Here is a 19298-nt window from a genome sequence, read left to right as displayed (position 1 = left end):
CGGCTCACTTGACTATCCTTACAAAAAGAGTGGAAGACTGAGGACCCTGAAAAAAACAATACACCCTCCTTAAAATTCCCAGACTTTAGAGGCCCAAGATGACCGCACCACAAAACGAAAATGAACGACTTCCACTTGTTGAAAAGCTCCTGTACAACCTTAGACTCCAAAATATTCTTTCCATTTTGGCCAAAGCTCTGCTCCCAAGAAAGACAGTCGTGTGGATCAAGCCTTCAATGTCACAATCTGCCCCACAAACAAGCTAGCGCCTACAGTTCCGCGCGACACGCACTTACCTGGTCTTTGCTGTTACTGTTCACCGCTCCGGGTTTCTTCTTCTTTTTGTGCGGGCTGGGGGAGCTGTCGGAGGGAGAGTGTCCATTGGAGGAATGGGATGGACTTGAGACCTTTCTCTTCTGTGGCACCACTGACCGCTCGGTTGACCCCGGTGGATCGGGGACTTGAAAACACAAGAAGACCAGGTCAACACATGACACAACCGGTCCACAAAAACACCACAAACTGCATTGCCCGGCTCATAGCCGACAGTGAGCTGCTTCTTAAAGGGTAAATGGCAGCCTCAACTAAACCGATTCAGCCGTTACATATACATCAGCCTTGGACTACTCTAACAAAAGGGGATGACCACCATGAATTAGACCTACTGCTTTAAACAGGGAGGAATGAGCCTCTAAAGGCAGCATCATGGATGCACTGCTTTGCAAAGGCCAACACTATGTCGTCATACGTTGCCAGTGAAATCCTCAAGGACCAAGAAAATGCTCTCCTATTCGTCTCAGCTCTGCCTTCTCCGAAGCGTCGAGAAAAGGTTCAACTCCTAAATGGCATCAGGCCTGGAGACTTACCTTTGGATCGTGCTGATGCATCCATCCCCTCTACCACATCAGACTCGTTCTTTATCTCCTCCTCAGCCAGACTGCAGCGCGCCACACACACACATGCAGCACACAGAACCACAGGAAGAGATGCAAAACACAAAGTCAGAGAGGGTGCTGAACAACCACATCAGCATAACAGTAAACAAGTGGAACACCTCTGAAAGCACAAGTCCCTCATGGCCCACCGATGGGGATTGCCCGTTACTATCACTAAGGCTTTCTGCAGCTGCTGTTTTAAAAAAATGCTCTCCGTTTTATCAGCCGCTAATAACTGTAAAAAAAAAAAAAGAGGTAAGGTCAGATCGCCATAGCAACACTCCTTGGTGGCGAAAGCCAAGTTGGTATTCAGAACACCACCTTGGCCGTGTCGCCTTCCTTCATGTAACCACACCAGCGCGGAAGTTAAGATGAAACAGGTCCGGTATCTTTGCACCGCTTTCTGTTTGGCTAACAACCTAAAACGGCGTGGGACTGATCCACACGAGGAGAAGGCAAGAGGTCTCTGAACAACAACACACCCAGAGGAACTGAGGCCATTGTTGGCTGAATCACATTCGAACGATGAGCACGACCAAAAGGTTTGAGAGTTAGTTTCAAATGAAAGACAGTGTTTGCACGGCCTAATCCCGTAAACAGCTCGGGTTTCTGCTGCCTTGATAGCTAGGATCCTGTTTTTGATGCCCAATGACCGAGCGATATGAAGCTTAACAGCCCAAAACAAGGGCTGGAAATTAATATAAAGGGTTAAAGCACATGCCAATAGCAGAATTATGTCCATTAGTGCAGAGCAAGCTCATGGTTGCAGGAGGAAAAGGTCGGCAGTGTCGCTCCCACACCTACTGCTTATGCTTCTAAGTCATGTAACTATTAAAGCACGATGCAGCGTAGCAGTGTCAGTTCAAACAACTTCCTTCCATAAAAGGAGAAAATCCAAGCAAACGATCTGAAAGTTCAATTAAATTCCAGACCATAAAGGGTACAAAAATGCTTTGAAATATTACGAATGGATTAGCATTCTTGAGAAGGGCAACCTTTTTCTTGCCGTCTTCTGGAAAGCAGCTATAAAGGTTGGTCTTTGAAATGTAAACAGCATCAAGGCAGACTCCAAACAGTCGTCTAGTGTTCGTTAATAACGTGACGTGAAAACGCCTGGCCACATCCCTTGTTTGGGCCAAAGATCACGCAGGCAACAATGGGTTACACTTCACGACTCAAAGGTCAATCCTTCCTTGCTACCAACAGCTGCCCCACTTCTAAGGAATGTAGCTCATGACTCATTGACTGTTTGCGCTTCCTTCAACAGCAGTTGATTTCAAATAAGACCAGATTGAAACACATCAAGATGATGGTCTCTCTCACTCTGAACAAGTCAACAAGTCCAAACCAGTCGTGCCACAACTCTTCCTGTGACTGAACAAACAGTGGCCGTGTTCCTTTGTTCTTTCTCAGAACTGGAAAATCCCGGTTATTAAACTGAAACCAGGAAGAGTCCGGAGACCTAAAATGGCAGACATGGGTTGAGCAGAGTTTCTTTCAAGCCAGTGGCACATGGGGATCTGGTTTCAGCCTGCCAACAGTCGCACACCCACACACATCCAAACCCCTTCAGGGCCTTCCTCTTCCGGACAGAGAGAACAAACAGGGCCCACATGAAAATAAGAGCCAGCCAAGTCCCTTCTGCCATGTGAACTAAAGCAACAAGAAGAGAGCAGTTGCCATGAGTGAGCGAGTCCGTGCGGCCGGAGGAAAACTCCCAACCTGCAAGTACAGTGCACAAGCAGCAATGACAAAACACAATAATGACCATTGGATATCCAGACAGTATTCCCAGCCACATTAGGAGCTGTGATCCATCACACAGGAAGAGTCAGCAAAATAAATCCACGGCAGATTCTGGGAGAGATTCCTGACAGCATTCCTCTTGGCGAGTGCTACCTGATGGACAAAAATGAACAATACTGACTCTTTATATTCCTCTCCTGTGAGAGCCGAGCAGGGTTCCCTCGTCACAGAAAATGGAGGCCACAGCTTGCTCCCCTCCCCCCTCGCCCCCATCCCCCACTCCAAGGCTCAGACTCAGGCACTGGCACATCCATGCAGGAGAACCAGAGAGATCTGTGGAGATTACAGCCTGACATTAAAAATAGAGATATCTGGAGCCACACTTGTGCCAGGGAGGACCATCTCTCCACGCACGCTTTCAGGACCACAAACCGGCGCCCTGTAATCTTCCCCTCTTCCATTCACTGTACCTTAAATTGCACATTGGAATCGACCAAAAAAGTAGAGGGTAGATGCTCTATGTGTGGCAAACCACAGCAGGAAAGACACCGGCTCATGTGTCATTCTGTCATTTTCATCGTGAAGGAGCTGCTCTCAGGAATCATGCAGCAGACTGGAAACATCCTCGCCCCTTCCACTCTGGAGAGATAACTCTGCTTGCATTTTCAAACCTCTCAACACAAGGCGGAACAGAAAACAGCCCACTGAACTACATCCCCTTCGTCATTGTCATAGCATGCCACCAACACAAAGCAAACACTCGCTTCATACAGAGCCTCGAATAGAAGAGAAAAAAAAAATTGACCTTAATTGTTTACACGGCTGTAAAGCTTGCATCAAAGAAGGCTGTGGAATTTTCCAGAAGGCCCTTCTCGCTGCTGCTCTCTCTCTGATTGTCAATCTTTAACCTCAACTGCAGCAGCAATTGGCTGCAGGGCCAACAGCGCGGAACGCCATTGGTCGAGCCAGTTATGCCACACGGATCACAGAGAGCACACTACCCTCTTCCCCTTAAAACACACTTTTTGCTGCAATGCAGAGATTTCTTCATGTGCCCGTTGTGTTTATTTAAACGACTGCAACTTATGCGTGTCGATCCGTGATGTTAGTATCGATCTTTAAAACACATAAATATAACGTTTCCAAAACATGCACGGGCGTGCGGATGACACCCACTGTGCCGTGGTGGGAGTGTCATCCTGTGGCTTTATAGGATATTTGCATCAGTTGAAACAGAAAATATGTCCTGGCACTTCCAATTCAGAAAAACTATCCTGTCAAAACAAACAAGTAGCTGTGTCCTCATGCTCACATGACACCATGTAACAGATCCCACAACTGCTACTTCAGTCACCTTCCATTTTGCTTATTTTGTGGACACCTTTCCAGGCCCTCTTTCACTCTGGAACCAGGAGTTCAGCCCGTGCTGTGCTTCAAACAGCTCTGCGAACATAAAATGGCCACGCTCAGAGTGGAGGAAGCAGTTTCACAACACTGCTGCGTCCTTGACCGTGCCAGGGAAAGTAAACTCTGTCAAGAAATCCTGCCGTGCTTGAATAATATAAGTGAATGAGCTTTCTTTCTCGACGTGTTTGCAGTGGTAACGTGGATGTGTCATGCACACGGCTGGTTGCAGCCTCCTGTATAAATGACGTGGCAGGAAAACGTGTGCTTCCGACACGCACACATCTGTGACATGTGAGTTCAATCCCTGGTCTGGCACCATACACGTCTACTTACAAAGGGTACATGATACCACCCCCTCTCTCCCCCCCCACGCCTCCTCAACTGCCCATCCCCCATTCTCTCTCTGCCAGGCTGCAACACTAGAGAAGTAGAGGTGGGTGCCATTTTTAAATCCAACTATTAGCATTATAAAACAAGGAAAAGGATTTGCCATGGTCCACTCTGTCCCCTGTATGGCAGCCCGGTTGTCTGGGGCACCCATGTGACCCTGAGACACAGATAAAGAGCAGAGGTGAGAGTCGTTCTCCAACCCCCCTCCCCCCAGCACGGAGGAGCACAGAGGCCTGTGAGGCCTCCACTCCACCCCAGCTCCTCCTCCTGCACACTAAAGAGATTTTTTAGGTGTATACAGTCATGAGGAGAAACAAGCAATCACAACAACACGCAGGAAGCCATGTCTGGTCGGAGAGTGGATATAAAAAAGACAGAGCTTACCTCTGTGGATGCATGGCTGCCTGAACACACTGTTAATGTCAACACTTATAAAACATGGAGGACACTCTCAGTGTTCAGCCGGGGAAGGCTCCGCTCTTCAGGCAAGGCGATCAGGCCCCGGCGATGACAGCCCGATCCTGACTGGCTGCTCTCGGCATAGGCAGGATGTAAGGCCCCGCCTGATTGGCCAGAATGTTTCCTGAGTAATTATCTTTGTTCAGTGCAGGCAGGGGCAGCACTGTGAGTGTCACACACAGGGGAAGGAAAAGAAGCGTCGAACACAGCTCACAAACCCGAAATAACACCATCAATGACGACAATTTGGACTTACTAACCCTGTTTGACTTCTGGGTTTAGGATCCTGCGGCGGTCGTCTTATTTGGAGGCTCAAAACGTACGAAAGGCAGCGAGCAGAGGCCGAGGAGCATGAGACCATGGCTTCACTGCACAAGCCTGCATTTTTTTTTCTCGCGGAGAGGGCCTTTGTTTAAACTCCTCCCTTCCTCCTGGCTGTCTTCAGGGAGGACGAGCTGCAGATCTCCACTTATTCTGCAGGAACATACATGAAAACATGACATTATATCACGTTTGCAAACCACTGTAACAAAAGCAAAACAGCATCGCAGGAAAGCCTCGGTACAAAAAAACCCCCAAACACTGCGTGTCATGTCACGCAAGCATGACAGTTTCACTTGTATCTTTGAATGTAGTGAGTCATCTGAATTAGCAGTGGTTTGGCACTAGCTCTTGCATTAAATACTGTTTGATTGACCATTGTTTCATTCAGCAAGACTGAGGCTCCATTTTCATTCACAGTGTAATCTAATCTATTGGGAGACAAACAGCCATTAGAATAAGGAGGGCTTATCTTTCCACTAATCACAAAGTAAAACACTCAACAATTTGGACAAGCGTATAAACTATTATCATACACATGACGATTACAGCGGTCAATATATTTGACCAGAAAGTATTCTGCTTTCAGGTTTGTAGGACTGTGACCTGAGACAGAACTGGAGGATTGAACCCATGACCCTGAGGTTAAGAACCTCATCCACTACCAACTGAGCTTCCTGAACAAAACGATTTTTTAAAAATCCTATGAATATTGATTCATCACCAAAACAACAGACGTACAAAAAGTGTATTTACAAAACGTAACTGACGAATGCTTGCATGGGTTGACCATGGCATACAGGAGAACGCAGTGGAATGAACAATAAAAGTCCAATACTGCACTCTGGCGGTGAACACGGGGAATGCATCTCGACATCTTGCTGTGTGACAAGTTCGACCTTGATATTACTACAACCGCCGCATTATATTAAAACATAAACGACCATGCTTTGAGCATAACCATGCGACAATAGCCCTCGGAAACAGCAAGCCCTAAACCCCTCGGTTAATTCCTTCACCCGAGTAGGTTAATGTTGCGTTCATCATTCCTGCTTTTTAAGTCTCGTCAGCTGTTTCCTATATGATCCACTCGTTGCCTTAAAAAAAACTCATCGCAACAAAGAGCAAACAAGTTGAGTACAAACCTTCGGCAAGCAAGAAGGTAACACACCAACTACTATTTAGGATCTCTTTGCTTCCACGTGGCTGGAGGACAGACTGTGTTGCTAGTCATAACTTCCGGTTTATACTTTCAACATACTTTCAACGAGCATGAGAAGAGGAGCGAAATAACGGCGATGCGTTCGTGGTTCTGGTGCATTTTGTACAGCAAATATTCACAAGTTAGATTCGACCTGTACAAACTAAACTTCCCTCTCGGATTTCGCATCACAGAGTTATCAAACAGTTTAATTTCTGAAAACAAAATAGCACAAAACAAAAATCGTGTGCTTCCGTAAACAAGACGTTCCTGACCTGCCTCCATTTGCTTGTCATTTTCTTGACATGAGCCGGTTTTTAAATCTCATTGAATAAATTACATCGTGATTAACATTACGTTTTTATAAAGAACAACATGCTTTCGTGAATTGCGAATTTGTGCTTTGACATTTTCTGAATAAAAAGGCGGACGAAGGACTCCAGGACATAGCGGCAAGAAGGCGACGTGGGTCCCTGAACGCAGCACGGGCCTTGGGCTTTCCTTGTACGTCGATGACGCTCGGTGGTTCATGAATGGGCTTTTCGGAGTGGGAGGGCCCATCATCTGACGGAGCAGGCTGGAGGGAAGTGGGCTGAGTTGCGGCGTGTCTCTGGGCTGCCAGCATCTTCATGAATGTTGTTTTTTTTTTTTCTTTCTTGTGAAGACACTAGCAGAGGTACGCGTGCACCTAACCGGGCCGCTTCGGAACCCCTCTCTGCACAGGCGGCTTGCTGAAGAGCCTGGAGTGGAACCACTCAGCCTCCGGGAGCCATGGGTTTCCGCAAGAAGAACAAGAGCCCGCCGGTGCTGAGCCACGAGTTTGTGATCCAGAACCACGCCGACATGGTGTCGTGTTTGGCTATGATCATCCTGTTGGGCCTGATGTTTGAGGTACCGTGCGATCCAGTCCTAGCCCGGGTTGCTAACTGTTAGCGGCGCTCCAGGGGCAGGGCGCTTTGCTTCTCATGTGTCTCTTGATCCACAGAAGATGGGGAGGAGGCCCACTGACACAGCAAGCAGGTCGTTTTACCGGCTACATTGCGAATCATCCCACCCGTTCCCGTTTTTAGCCACGCCATGGTGTGTGCTTGGATCAGGATTTCAGCTAGCAGCTGGTCCGATCCCGTTTACATGGCACAACTTGTGCATATTCAGAACGGAACTGGTGCAGAAATGGCCCTCAAACATGAATAGCTGCGGCCAATATTGAGCTGTCACGTTCAGAGGACCCCCAAGAAGGTCACTCAACATGGAGCCTGAACCCACTCAGTGTCTTTCCTGTCATGGCTTTCAGGTGACGGCAAAGTTCGCCATCATGTTCATCACCGTCCAATACAACGTCACGCAGGTTCTAGGTGAGCAGAAGGTGAGGTCCACCACCAGTGTTGTTCCTCAATGTTTGTTTCCCGCTGTGGTTTTAGATGAGAGGCACGAGCCGGTGAACTTCTACCAGTACGGCCCCAAAGATGTGGCCACCGTGTTTTTTTACCTGCTTATAGCCGTCATCCTTCACGCCTTGATACAAGAATATATTCTTGATGTAAGTATTGAACATTAATGTGTGTTATTGCCGTCATCTGGAGCAAAACATGCTGTGAATGAACTTGTATTAAGTTCATATGATGTGTTTCTGAATAGATTTTCAGGAGCATTATTATTTGTGTGGAGACTGGCTTTCTAAGTGTGTTACCCTCTTGACTTGCAGAAAATGAACCGCCGGTTACATCTGTCGAAAACCAAACACAGCAAGTTCAACGAGTCCGGCCAACTGGCGGCATTCTACTTTTTCTCCTTCGCCTGGGGATGCAGCATCCTGACAGCGGTACGAGGTGCAATCGCAACATCTTCCAGCTGAGACTAATGAATGATTTCTTTGGCAGGAGGACTTTGCAACGAGCCCGACCTTCTTATGGGAAGGTTATCCACACACTCACATGGTGTATGTAGACACCTTTTCACCCCTCTCAAACACTCAACATTGTGGTTCAACTCTGACTGTGTCCTTCATCCAGATTTCAGGTGAAGTTCTTTTACATTTGCCAAATCGCTTATTGGCTCCACGCACTTCCTGAGCTGTATTTTCAAAAAATACGAAAGGTATGGACCGCAGACAATTCAACTTGGAATAAAATTCCCATAGTTTACATTGAAGTATCTCAGGCAGTCTTGTATAAACTATAATAAAATCCACCACTAACATCTTTCTTGACTTCTTTCGCACAGGAAGACATCCCTCGTCAACTTTACTACATTTGCCTTTACGTTGTTCACATCACTGGTGCCTACATCTTAAAGTAAGTCAACTTTTGTCACTACAGATGTTCTTATTTTGAGAGAATTGCATTTGAATTGCTGCGAGGTGCAGATCGTTGTTGATCAATTGGAACTAGTCCGAGAGAAGTTGGATGCCCTTTTTATGTGGAAAACCAATGTCAAACAAGTGAAGCTGAGTTGTTAGATGAGTTCCTGTCCAGAGGATTTGCTCCCTATTTTGCATCTACGACATGGTGCGATCTGTTTTTAGACCTTCAAGTGCGCACACCCTTGCTCAGCTTCCTCTCTTGTGTTTCCAGTCTGCACCGCCTGGGTCTGGTGCTGCTGGTTCCTCACTACTTGGTGGAGCTTTTGTTCCACGCTTCCCGCCTCTTCTACTTCAGTGATGAGAACAAACAAAAGGGGTATTAAAAACTTTTGCCGCTTCCACTGTTCAATGGTGAATTCATTTGGAATCGGTTCTTGTTTGGTTGCAGTTTCACTCTCTGGGCGCTGCTCTTCGTCATCGCTCGCCTACTCACCCTCACCGTGTCGGTTCTCACCTTCGGTTTTGGGCTACCCCGAACAGAAAACCAAGGCTTTTCTCTCGCAGAAGGCAACTTTAACGTACTTACCATAAGGCGAGTTCATCAATCATCTTCCAGAATATCATGACAGAATTGAATGTATTATTAATGTACATCTCTGACCCCTCTTTTTTCCGACCCCTCAGGATGACTTGCCTGGCTGCGATCTGCCTGACACAAGCTTGGATGATGTGGAAATTCATCAACTTCCAGTTGAAGAAATGGCGGGAACACAGCCAGAACCAAGCCTCGAAGAAAAAGACAGTCAGTCCAAAGAACAAGCCTCATAAAAGAGACCCAGGAAAGGGTGAGTCCCGGGCCCGAGCAGCATCCTACACTCTGTACTTCGCCACAAATGAAGCGCAGTTATGGAGTCACGTGTGTGAAACTACTTCGAGGTTTCCGCCCACTTTTCAGGCTAACTCTGTCCTCTTCTTCTCTTTTTAGGAGGTTCTTCCAATGGAGTTGTGAAATCCGAGGATAAAACATCGCCACGGGCAAGAAAACCTAAAACCCTCGTCGGGTGAAAGCAAATCTGGCAACGTGGGTTAAAAATACACAAAGTTCAGAAAAGAGTCCTCTGCTCTTCAAACGAAATCTTAAACAGCACTAAGCAACCTTACGTAACCGTCCCTGTGGAAAGCTTCGTGTTCCTGCCGTTCGAAATGTTTCGACTTATTCATTTGGTTTCTGTCCAGACAGAATGTTGGACGCGCCGGGCTGGTTGTGACGCTTTAATGGAATATTTGCTTGATAAAGTGTCCTTCTTCATGAGGCGATGATCTGTTTTTGGGGACTCTGGAACTGGCTACATCCACACTTCTCTGGGCTGATGTCAGATTTTGGCTCACGCCTTCATTGACACTGACATTATTTGACACATCAGTGATCCTCTTATGTGTTTTGGTGCCTTTTTTTCCCCTCACTGACTGAAAGAGATTAATTTAATCATGATGTTTTCTTCAGCGTTTTTTGAAAGTTGAACCATCAGTGCCGTTTTATTTTCTTTTTTAGTCCACTAAATGAGGATTTATCTCCCCCTACTGGTGAAATGTAACTTCAGCTGCATATCAAGTGGTTTTGCTTGAGCAATACCGCGATCATTTAAATGCGAAATAAGTGGAAGACAGCCAAGTTAGACCTCACCAGTCACTGCCCACGTAATAAATATGTAGTCATTTCCTCGGGTGAAAATGACAGGAGATTTGCTACGTTCCTCCCTCCGTCTATTCTGTATGTATGGAAACCAATTGCAAGGTTACGTCACATTTGGGCCGATATATATCCAATTAGGAAGCCAGTTATGTCATACATTTTATAGTATTTAATGATCGTAATGAATCACTTTCTAAATGTGAACCACATAAATGTTGCCCTCCAAATTACACTTACTGTATATTATGGTGAAACTGAGGGAGTTCTGGAGGAATTGCAGTGTGGATGTAGCCAGAGTTTTGTTCCTTGACTGGTTACAATGTTATTACTTCTCAGTAGGAGCATGTTGATATTCCGAAGAACAGTTGTGTTCCAGCTCTAAATATCGCCGGTTTAGAACCTTTGCTTCTGAAATCCAAGGGTTATTTTCTGAAGGCATTTCTTTTTCCACGTAGCTCTCACGACAGTGGGCTTGGCCAGATGCTGCCCAGTCTGTACACAGTTTTCACTTGACTATGGCATGATTTGCGCAAGTGTTTTCTCCGGTTGCTGCATGATGGTCTGGGGTGTCATGGCTACCTGCGGCGTTCAAACACTAGCATTCAGTGGCCTTTTTTTTCCACAACTGCTGCAAGAGTTTTCAGTTGGTTATTTTAGTGTCACGACGGATCACTCGACGCTTTGAGGGGCTAGAACCAGCAAACACAGCCGCGTTTTCCTTCGAGTCCTAACTACAATCGTTCTTCAAGTGCCCTTACGATGTCATTGGTTCGTGTCACTTCTTTCAGGTCTGCTCTTGCTACTCCTCAGTATCAGAGGAGAAGCCAAACACTTTTTACTCTTTCTTTCGATGGTGCGACATGTTTTTGCCTTGTGTGAGTTCTCGGCCTCAATGATGACTATTGCTCGTCCTGTATCAGATGAATTGCCTGTGTGCGGCGCATGAAACGTGACAATCCGTTTATTGACTGTTGTGTTTCAGAAGCTTGTCTTTTTCCTCACTTTGGTTTCGTCTCTCGGCCGATTTGTGGCTTTGCCGGTGGTGGAAGGGTCTTTTTTCTAGTGCTTCTGTGTTGTCATGTTTCCTGTGTGAGAGACCTTGTGATACCCGTTGGTGTGTTTTTACTGGCTTCACTTCTGCAGTGATCTTGACATTGGAATGGCGCACACACATCCAAACCCGTCTGTTTTGATCGCAGGGTGCAAGAAAGAATGCTAACCTGCGCACCTCTGGCACTGCTGGCTTAAACCACCAAACTGTGTGCATCAATGTCATTTGAGCAAAGGAGAAGTCACAAATGAGTCTCAGCAAAAAGAGGAGGGAGAACTTAACCTAACACTGTACTGAAATTAGTCAGATTTCTAAGCTATTTTTATAAGACTAGTTTGTGTCACTGTTGCAATTCACCCAGTCGGTGTGTGTGTGTGTATTGTACCTGTGCTTTAATGTTCTTTTGTTTTGTTTTTTTAATCCAAGAATGAGCTGTTAAAGTGAGTCAACACTATTAATGTGATTCAGAGCTGATCCTTTGACTTAACTGCCTTATCAGCCAAACACTTGTCCCGAAGTTGGGAACAGTCACACTAAACTGCCGGGGTGATGGCAAAAGACTACTGGTGCAGTCATTCCTTTTCTGCTTCCGATCCCTTTCCACTGCTCCTGAACTATATAAATAATGAATTGCCAGCTGGTAGAAACACACTAACACGACCAGTTCCATAATGCACTGCAACAGTTGAAGTACTAGAAGCAGGTTGTGTGCAAGGAGCAGTTCTTACAACACTGTTTTAGCTGACTCATACATTCTCAAAACACATGATCTTCATCTCACCTATGAGTCCAATATTCTTAATGCAACCACTTCATGTATGGCATCTCTATTCTTCAACTATATTAAACATTAATAACAGTTTTTGTTGGAATTAATCACAGAAAAAAAAATCTATATAAATTACTGCAGTTCTGATAGTATATTTTAGTCCTGTCCCACTGAACACACACAACTTCCCTGCTTCAAATCCCGCTGTTTTTCAGTGAAGATTGCTCACACTTGTGTATCAATCTACTTCTTTTTGGCTGCGAAAGTATTCTATTTTTTGGTCAACAAATTTTGATCATTATCCGATCACGTGACATGGCACATTCACTCTTCATTACTTTTCTGCACCTTCTTCGATGACTTTGCTGCTTGTTCGCTGTGTATTTTATTTCCAAACAAGTCTCTGAAATGCTGTAGTTCTATATAAATATATATATATTTATGAAAGGTCCTGTAAGTTCTGCTCACATTTATTGGTCTATTTTTTATTTCATGTTCCAATAAATCTTCTGTTCGACGCACATGTCTGATCGTTTATATGTTACTTATATGTTATTTATTGGCCTCTCAAAACCGCCCCGAAAACCGCTAGGGGGCGAAGATGAGCTAGGAAGGAATAAGAGTGAGCCGTTATCCAAAAATCACAAGACAAAGAGAAGTCAATTTTTTTGTTTTCAATAAACTAAAGACTACGGCAGGATTTTCATCGGGGTCTGGAGAGTGAAATAAAGTGACGATTGAAATGTTGACTGAGCTCGGCTGGAATGATGTATCTGCGGATGGTGAAGAATGGACAATACCTGCAGATCGCTGCTAATGCATGACGCTGTTCCACTGTAATGGCTCTTCTCTGGGAAGCCTGGCAGGTTGATGGATCAGTGTGAAGCAGAGAGGCAGACTGGAGCTCTGCAGGGTCAGCACAAGGACAAAAGTTCACACACATGCTCTCCATCACACACACACACAGCCTTGTGAATGCATCCTGAATTGCCAAATACAGATGGATATCTTTGTATTATCTTGACCAAAATTCATTTTTTTAGCAAATAATTACGACTTCGAAGGACTGAAATTTACCTAAACAGCACTAAATGTAATATATTCTTTTAAATTCAAAGAAACATATTGCGTCCTGTTTATTATAATGTCTTGATCTTAAAAAAATAGTTCACCGTCATAATAAAATTGGGTCAAAATATATCTAATTTAAGTTGAAGTTCATTAAATGAGTATGAATCTGTTGAGAGATAATCTGTATTATATGTAATTTCCATATAAATGAGCTTCATTAAAAGGGGAGTACTTCCTTCTTGAACCAGCTCATTGTAAATTCTCTATTTAATAGGACGTGTAATCCCAGACTTGCAGACTAATGGCCGACAATTAGCAGAAGAGGGGACGTCGCCTGTGTGTGCGTGCAATCTTAGGGACGTGACGTCGCCATGCTGGGTTTTTATTTTCACCGAGGATCTCAAATGAGCGGATCTGGGCGAAATACGGAGGAGGATTTTACGAGCCAATGTCCAGCAGACGAGGGGGGAGTGTGCGAGGTGGGGCGGAGGCAGGTGCGGGCCGGAGAAGGATGGAAACATCTGGAGAGATCTGAGGCATGACAATGTTAAAAACAGACGGGAGGGTGGATGGAAAGATGTTGGTCGGGAGACAAAACACAACAGTATGTGAAAGCCACTCTCTCCTATGGAGCAGGCTTTGGCCAGGGGCCACAGGTACCCCTCGATGGCCCCTGTCTGTCCAGTATGGAAGCGGTGTGGATTCTTTTATGAATCTTAAGGCCCAGGGGCCAAATCTGGCGCTGCAAATATTTTTTTTTATGTGGCCTGCAATAGGTGTAGATGCTGAAAAGTTAAAAAAATAATAAAATGCAGTATATGCAAAACTAGATCACCTGCAAACTCTTCAACATGCGAGGAAAAAAAATGACAAATGCAAAAAATTATTCGGAAAATTCCAAATGCAGAATGCAAGAATTCCATGAATAAATTGTACAATAATAATAACATAAATATACAATACAAATTGGACTTAACTGTTGCACTCGTAGAGGCTAAGAGGAAGGGCCACCCCATGAGACATGTGTTTTAGATGCCTGGTGACGTTCTGTGTGGCTCATGGACTTCTCAAGACGCTACCTTGAGATGGTGAATATGATATCTGGACTGAGGTCATGCGCATGCAGCTGTGGAACAACAAGCCGCATACCTACAAGCATGCGCGCACACCAACACATGTAGCGCCTCACTACTAGGACGGCTGACAGCTTCAGCAAGGTCACGTGTGTTTACAGTCTGTTCCTTCATTTCGACTGCTTTTTGAGCAAACCACACACACACACACACACATATATATGTATATATATATATATATGTATATATATGAATCTCATGTCCCTGCGTTTGCTATAACACAGAAATGGAATTAGGTTGAAGTGCAAATGAATCTACAGTAACCTGTTGTTTACACAAAGGAGGCCACCTCTTCACCTTCCCGTGTCCTTAAGTCACTCTTGCTATGGATCAAAAAGATGGCTACTTCAGAAATTTCGCCGCAGCTTGTGTCCAGACGCGGCTGGTGGAAGTACTTCACTGTCAGATTAATTCACAGTGATACAGCCTTCTCGCTCACGCTTATGTAAATAAGATACATATTTATTTTTTTGTATCCAGGCTCGCCTGGTTTCTGACACACGTGTGTGTGTGTGTGCGTACTGGTAGCAGTTCCTCTACCCTCCTGAAACCTCGTCTCTACCTGTTTGGAATTTTAAACAGCTTCCCTCTTCTTCACCTTCCTCCAACTCTCTCTGCAGTCTCCCAAATTCTCATGGAGAGGCGTCTGAACAATAGAGTGTGCATGGGTCTGTGAGCTTCTGTCTTTATCGGACCGCCCTGAATTATTCTAATGGATTTTTGTTTGATCATGCGTCCAGCATTATGAAACTATCGCTCATATTCGGAGACACTTTTTGTCAACCGTAGGCTCTGATGGAATTTTCCTGTTGATAAACAACTTTTTAAAAATATTTCGGCGCTGCAGAGCCAGTTGTTGAGATGCATAAACATGTAGTTTTAATTGAATACCACTGGAGACCACATTCCATTATGAAACCTGTTGACCTTAATATTGACAGAAACTATGTCACTAACAGTGATAAGAGCTTATTGAAGTGCATTATGGGACTTGCAATATGAGTGGTGGGAGTGGACGTAATGAAAAGGAGTTGGGGGCCATGCAAATTTACATACCAGGCAGCCCACGAGCCTTGCGTTTGACATTCTCATTCTCAAATTTATATCCTCCAAATATGGCTAACAAAGTTGCCTTTGCCGAGTTTGCATCCCTCCTTCAACCTTCAGGCAAATTCATGTTATACTAACAAAACAAAACCTATTATTTTGAATATCATTTATGAGAGCGCTTTGCCAAATCCTTCCATGTCAAGTGTGTAGCCTTCAGTTAGCATTATAGCATGATAACCTGTTTTATAACAAATATTTGCCAAAGCGTCCTTCTGGTGTGCACCAGCTGCTCCAAAAAAATATTCCAGTTCTCAACTATTTTTCATCATTCCATAGTGAGCTGATAATAAAGGCGGTTTGTGGTGCGACGTGGCGATGACAGAAACAGCAACCTGCTGAGAGGGTTGTGTTCAGTGGCCGCCTTTCCAACAAGCCGGATCTGAGGTGTGGAGGTGGGAGACAGGTTCTGTAAACCTCCCTCTCCGTGATGGATCTGGAAGCATGGAGGCCCGCTGGATGTGCATCCAGGACCCAAAGTAACAAGCGACACCAAAGAAGAACATGGAGGAGTGTAATTATAACGGCCAGCGTTATCACTCCTGCAACATTATTTTTATCCATACTGACTGTTAATCTAATCAAAGGCTCTTTTCCTTAGTGAATTTTTCAAATTTGCTTGACGAATTATGTCTGACCCACAAGGCTAATTACTTACTTAACCCTCCGGAATCTTCCCGAGTCTCTGTGGTCGCCCACACTTCATTCTTCCTGAATAACTTTTCCGTGGAACTTGTCAAGTCCCTCTCTTTGTTGTCCAAAACAGACTCCTGATTTTCCTCGCTTGAGATTAATACGCCATAAATATGTAAAACAAGGATTCCCACCCCCCTCACTTGTATTCAAACACTCTAGTCTGTGTACATCTGTCTGTCCGTCCTCTTGACTACCTGCTGTCACCATGGCGACAGATTTCAGTGCTATCTGTCCATGCCTTGTATGTTTTGGCAGCAGTGGAGGCGATGTGTCGATGTGACCTGGTTCATAGGCCACCCGCCACCGACTTCACTCCTCAGCGCTGACCCTGCCAGCTCACATATGAAGCACACATATGGACCTCATCTTTAAGAGATAGCTGGCCTGAGGAAGAGGGGTGGACGCGGGGAGGGGCCGCTTCGGACCCAGCAACAGACTCTGATCACAGACGGAATGGCTGCAGGATGTAGGGTAGCATTTCATTGTTTGTTTGTGCCTCGAGGAAGGAAATCCTGAGCTGATGGCATAAAAACGCTTCGCCATTTACACGAGTGCACAATTTATCTCCGGAAGGCTCCCAAGAAAAACAAGTGGAAACTGGTCGTAACAGGGAGTTAACTCAACTATTAAACCAAACCCATATTTATACGAGGATCCCTCTTTGGCTGCAGCACATTCGAGGTGGGGTACGAGTCGTTTCCTCGACAGAAAACACTCGATATGTGTGAACGCGAGTGACAGCTCCTGCGAGCAAAAGAGTGGTAGCAGCAGACTAAATGGGTCGCCTGAGTCTCTGCTCTTGTTCAAGTGAAAACCAAGTGTTCAGAGTCAGGCCAATGGAAGAGCTCACCTCCACTCTGACTGAGGAACATCTCTCAGCAAGAAGGTCAGGACAATTTAAAACAAATGGTGAACTTTGAATAAAAAACGTCTTATGGAGTAATTAAGCTCTGATAATGTTTTTGCTTGTGTTCAGTTTTTATGTTTCACTTCAGGAAACAACAGGGCATGTTTACATTTTTTCGTGACAAATGTGAGTTGTAAATGTACATTCAATATATTTATGTTTTTAGGCATGTCAGAAAATTGGTTATAAAGGCGAGCAAATATGGTTTAATGTGATGTCATGTGTAATACCGTATTATAACAGTGTAGTACATACATCATGTACATAAATGAGTCTGATTTTAAAGACTAGAATGCAGTGCAGTTTTATAACTGGATGTAATTCATTGTCAAATCTGGATCGGTAAACTAGATTAGTTTGATGTTTTAGATTAAAATGTCAATTACAGTGTTCATTGTTGTGTGTGGTGGGAGAAACATTCATATATAACGCCCCATGATTCTAATATAATATTGCTTTGGAAGCAAAATAAAAGTGCAATACATGGCATGAACTTCATGACTTGTATTTAATTTGCTGTCAGTTTTTTGAAGCAGCATGATCTATATTTCAGTTCAGTCGTGATTCGACAGCGCTCTCCTCTCATTCTAATCGTGAGGAGAATTTCGCCGAGGTGAGCCAGAGTCTCACCGTGGCATCTGTCCTGGCTCTCGCCGCTGACATCCGTCTGCAGGCTGCGAGACAGACAGCGCCTGCCCCCTGCTTCTCCACCTCCCCCACCGACTCCTGAGCTCACGGCTGCGTGTAGTCCGCATCCGGGTGTGGCACGGGTGCCGTAAACGCGCCACCACGCGCTAAGAAACATCATTACCCACAAGCCCCCGCGGCGCCTCAACTTACAGAACTGGCTTCTTGGGCTCCGGGAGTGTTTCCCATTTAAACAAACAGTGCCGAAGATGGCGGAGAGTTAATGGTGTAAAGAAGAATTTATCGACCCGGCGGAGAGACACGTTCGTAAGGTAGGACTTTGTCTTTTGGCTGGCACGCTTGAAACGAGGGTTTTTATTCCGTTGGAGTGCAGCTCACTGACTTCCCGGCGACGGTGCTCGCAATATTGGCATCGGCTGCGACGTCGGGCACCGTGTGTTTGGTCATTTCCATGACAGTGGAGCACACCGACGCGCGTTCCGCACACCTGGCGACACCTCGGTCCTCAGGTCCGTGCTGGGTGGCGGAAGGGCACTGTCATGTCGAAACTTTCGTTCGCACGGACAACACAGCCTCTGCCTTATATGTAGCGGGAAGTTTCGCGCAAGCGGACTTTTGCATTCGCACACTTTCATCCCAGACTCGCGCGAACCAGCCCGGCGAGTTGAGCGTTTTCTCGCGGCTGAATGTGTCGAGCGGCAAGTGAAGCAGATGCTGTCGCGCGCGACCACGGGCTGGCGGTGGAAATGGCCAGGTAGTGCAAACACGCCGCGCGGAGAGATGCGGGAGACGCTGCACGATCCGAGCCCTGGCAGGTTCAGAAAAGTCCACCGATTCGACCTCGGCGGTTCCGAGCCGCGTGTTCGCATGGAAGCACCGGCGTTGACTTCAGCTGACGCGCGGGTGGATGTCTTACTTGCACGCTTATTTTTGATGAAAAACCACACCAGTCCTGTCACGTCTCACAGTGCATCTGCAGGGGGCAGCAATGGGACCATGTAAGGAGACTGTCCTGTAACCCCGCAGGTCCCGAGTTCGATTCCTAAGCTGTATTTTTTTGCGTCCTTGAGCATGACACTAATGCTCTGTTACAGTACTGGATAACAGTCGTCCGCTCCTCAGACTGTGTGTAGCGTGATCTGGATGGCCACAAATACTTCACAATAGGGAGCTGCCTCCGCTGCCACTGTGTATCGATCAACCCCAGTGGAAACATATTCCAAATTCATATGTGCTTGTGCTATGTATCCTATCGATTTCAACATGACATACTTCATGAATCACAGCAGCTCTTGTGACTTACGCATTACTGTAGAAAAATAAACTTCAGTGTATCAGTGTGCAGTAATAACTGATAATAAAGCGATAACTACACACAAAACTTCAGCATTAACAAAGCCAACAGTTGCACACGTTTAATTTCTATGATTCTAGTCGGAGGTGTTTCCTATTTTAATATCGG

The 19298-nt window shown here is 45.5% G+C and overlaps 3 protein-coding genes across 12 annotated transcripts in view; 2 read left to right on the top strand and 1 right to left on the bottom strand.

Moving 5' to 3' along the window:
• LOC128749443 (protein kinase C-binding protein 1-like) overlaps positions 1-19298 on the bottom strand; it is a 62322-nt gene that overhangs the window by 7818 nt on the left and 35206 nt on the right. For 2 of the 9 annotated variants that reach the window (XM_053849068.1, XM_053849066.1), the window contains exons 4-8: positions 13075-13180; positions 5198-5411; positions 4863-5100; positions 867-937; positions 297-460 (exon numbers count right to left, since the gene is read on the bottom strand). In XM_053849068.1, coding sequence (XP_053705043.1) covers positions 297-460; positions 867-937; positions 4863-4876 — 249 coding nt within the window. In that variant the 5' untranslated portion in view covers positions 4877-5100; positions 5198-5411; positions 13075-13180. Of the gene's footprint in view, positions 1-296; positions 461-866; positions 938-1054; positions 4442-4862; positions 5101-5197; positions 5412-13074; positions 13181-19298 lie in introns of those variants that run through there. The other 7 variants (XM_053849061.1, XM_053849062.1, XM_053849063.1 and 4 more) reach the window with 6 other exon arrangements.
• On the top strand, positions 6963-12790 carry zgc:113278 (Translocating chain-associated membrane protein 1-like 1-like). Of its 2 annotated transcripts, XM_053849072.1 has the most exons (11): positions 6965-7350; positions 7754-7814; positions 7881-7999; positions 8165-8281; positions 8340-8398; positions 8472-8556; positions 8683-8753; positions 9033-9137; positions 9210-9353; positions 9446-9606; positions 9747-12790. In XM_053849072.1, exons 1-11 carry the CDS (start codon positions 7231-7233, stop codon positions 9824-9826), a joined length of 1122 nt encoding a protein of 373 aa, XP_053705047.1. In that variant the 5' UTR covers positions 6965-7230; the 3' UTR covers positions 9827-12790. The 2 variants fall into 2 exon arrangements, with proteins under 2 accessions (XP_053705046.1, XP_053705047.1); XM_053849071.1 differs by having other exon boundaries at positions 6963-7350; positions 7754-7999.
• Positions 18016-19298, top strand: part of LOC128749807 (nuclear receptor coactivator 3-like) — a 36570-nt gene continuing 35287 nt past the window's right edge. The window contains exon 1 of the mRNA XM_053849727.1: positions 18016-18147. The gene's annotated coding sequence lies outside the window, so the exon portion shown is untranslated. The remainder of the gene's footprint in view (positions 18148-19298) is intronic.

The sequence above is a fragment of the Synchiropus splendidus genome, chromosome 18 (assembly GCF_027744825.2).
Source record: "Synchiropus splendidus isolate RoL2022-P1 chromosome 18, RoL_Sspl_1.0, whole genome shotgun sequence".
NCBI classification, from domain to species: Eukaryota; Metazoa; Chordata; class Actinopteri; order Syngnathiformes; family Callionymidae; genus Synchiropus; species Synchiropus splendidus.
The sequence above is the reverse complement of the archived record's forward strand: the minus strand, read 5'-3'. Positions and strand labels throughout refer to the sequence as shown.

Bases quoted from the DNA above. Each gene is read 5' to 3' on its own strand.
- zgc:113278 (XM_053849071.1), top strand. From the start codon at position 7,231: ATGGGTTTCCGCAAGAAGAACAAGAGCCCGCCGGTGCTGAGCCACGAG. The intron at 9,354-9,445 runs GCGAGTTCATCA...CCGACCCCTCAG, and splicing joins TTTAACGTACTTACCATAAG to GATGACTTGCCTGGCTGCGA. The intron at 9,607-9,746 runs GTGAGTCCCGGG...TTCTCTTTTTAG, and splicing joins TAAAAGAGACCCAGGAAAGG to GAGGTTCTTCCAATGGAGTT.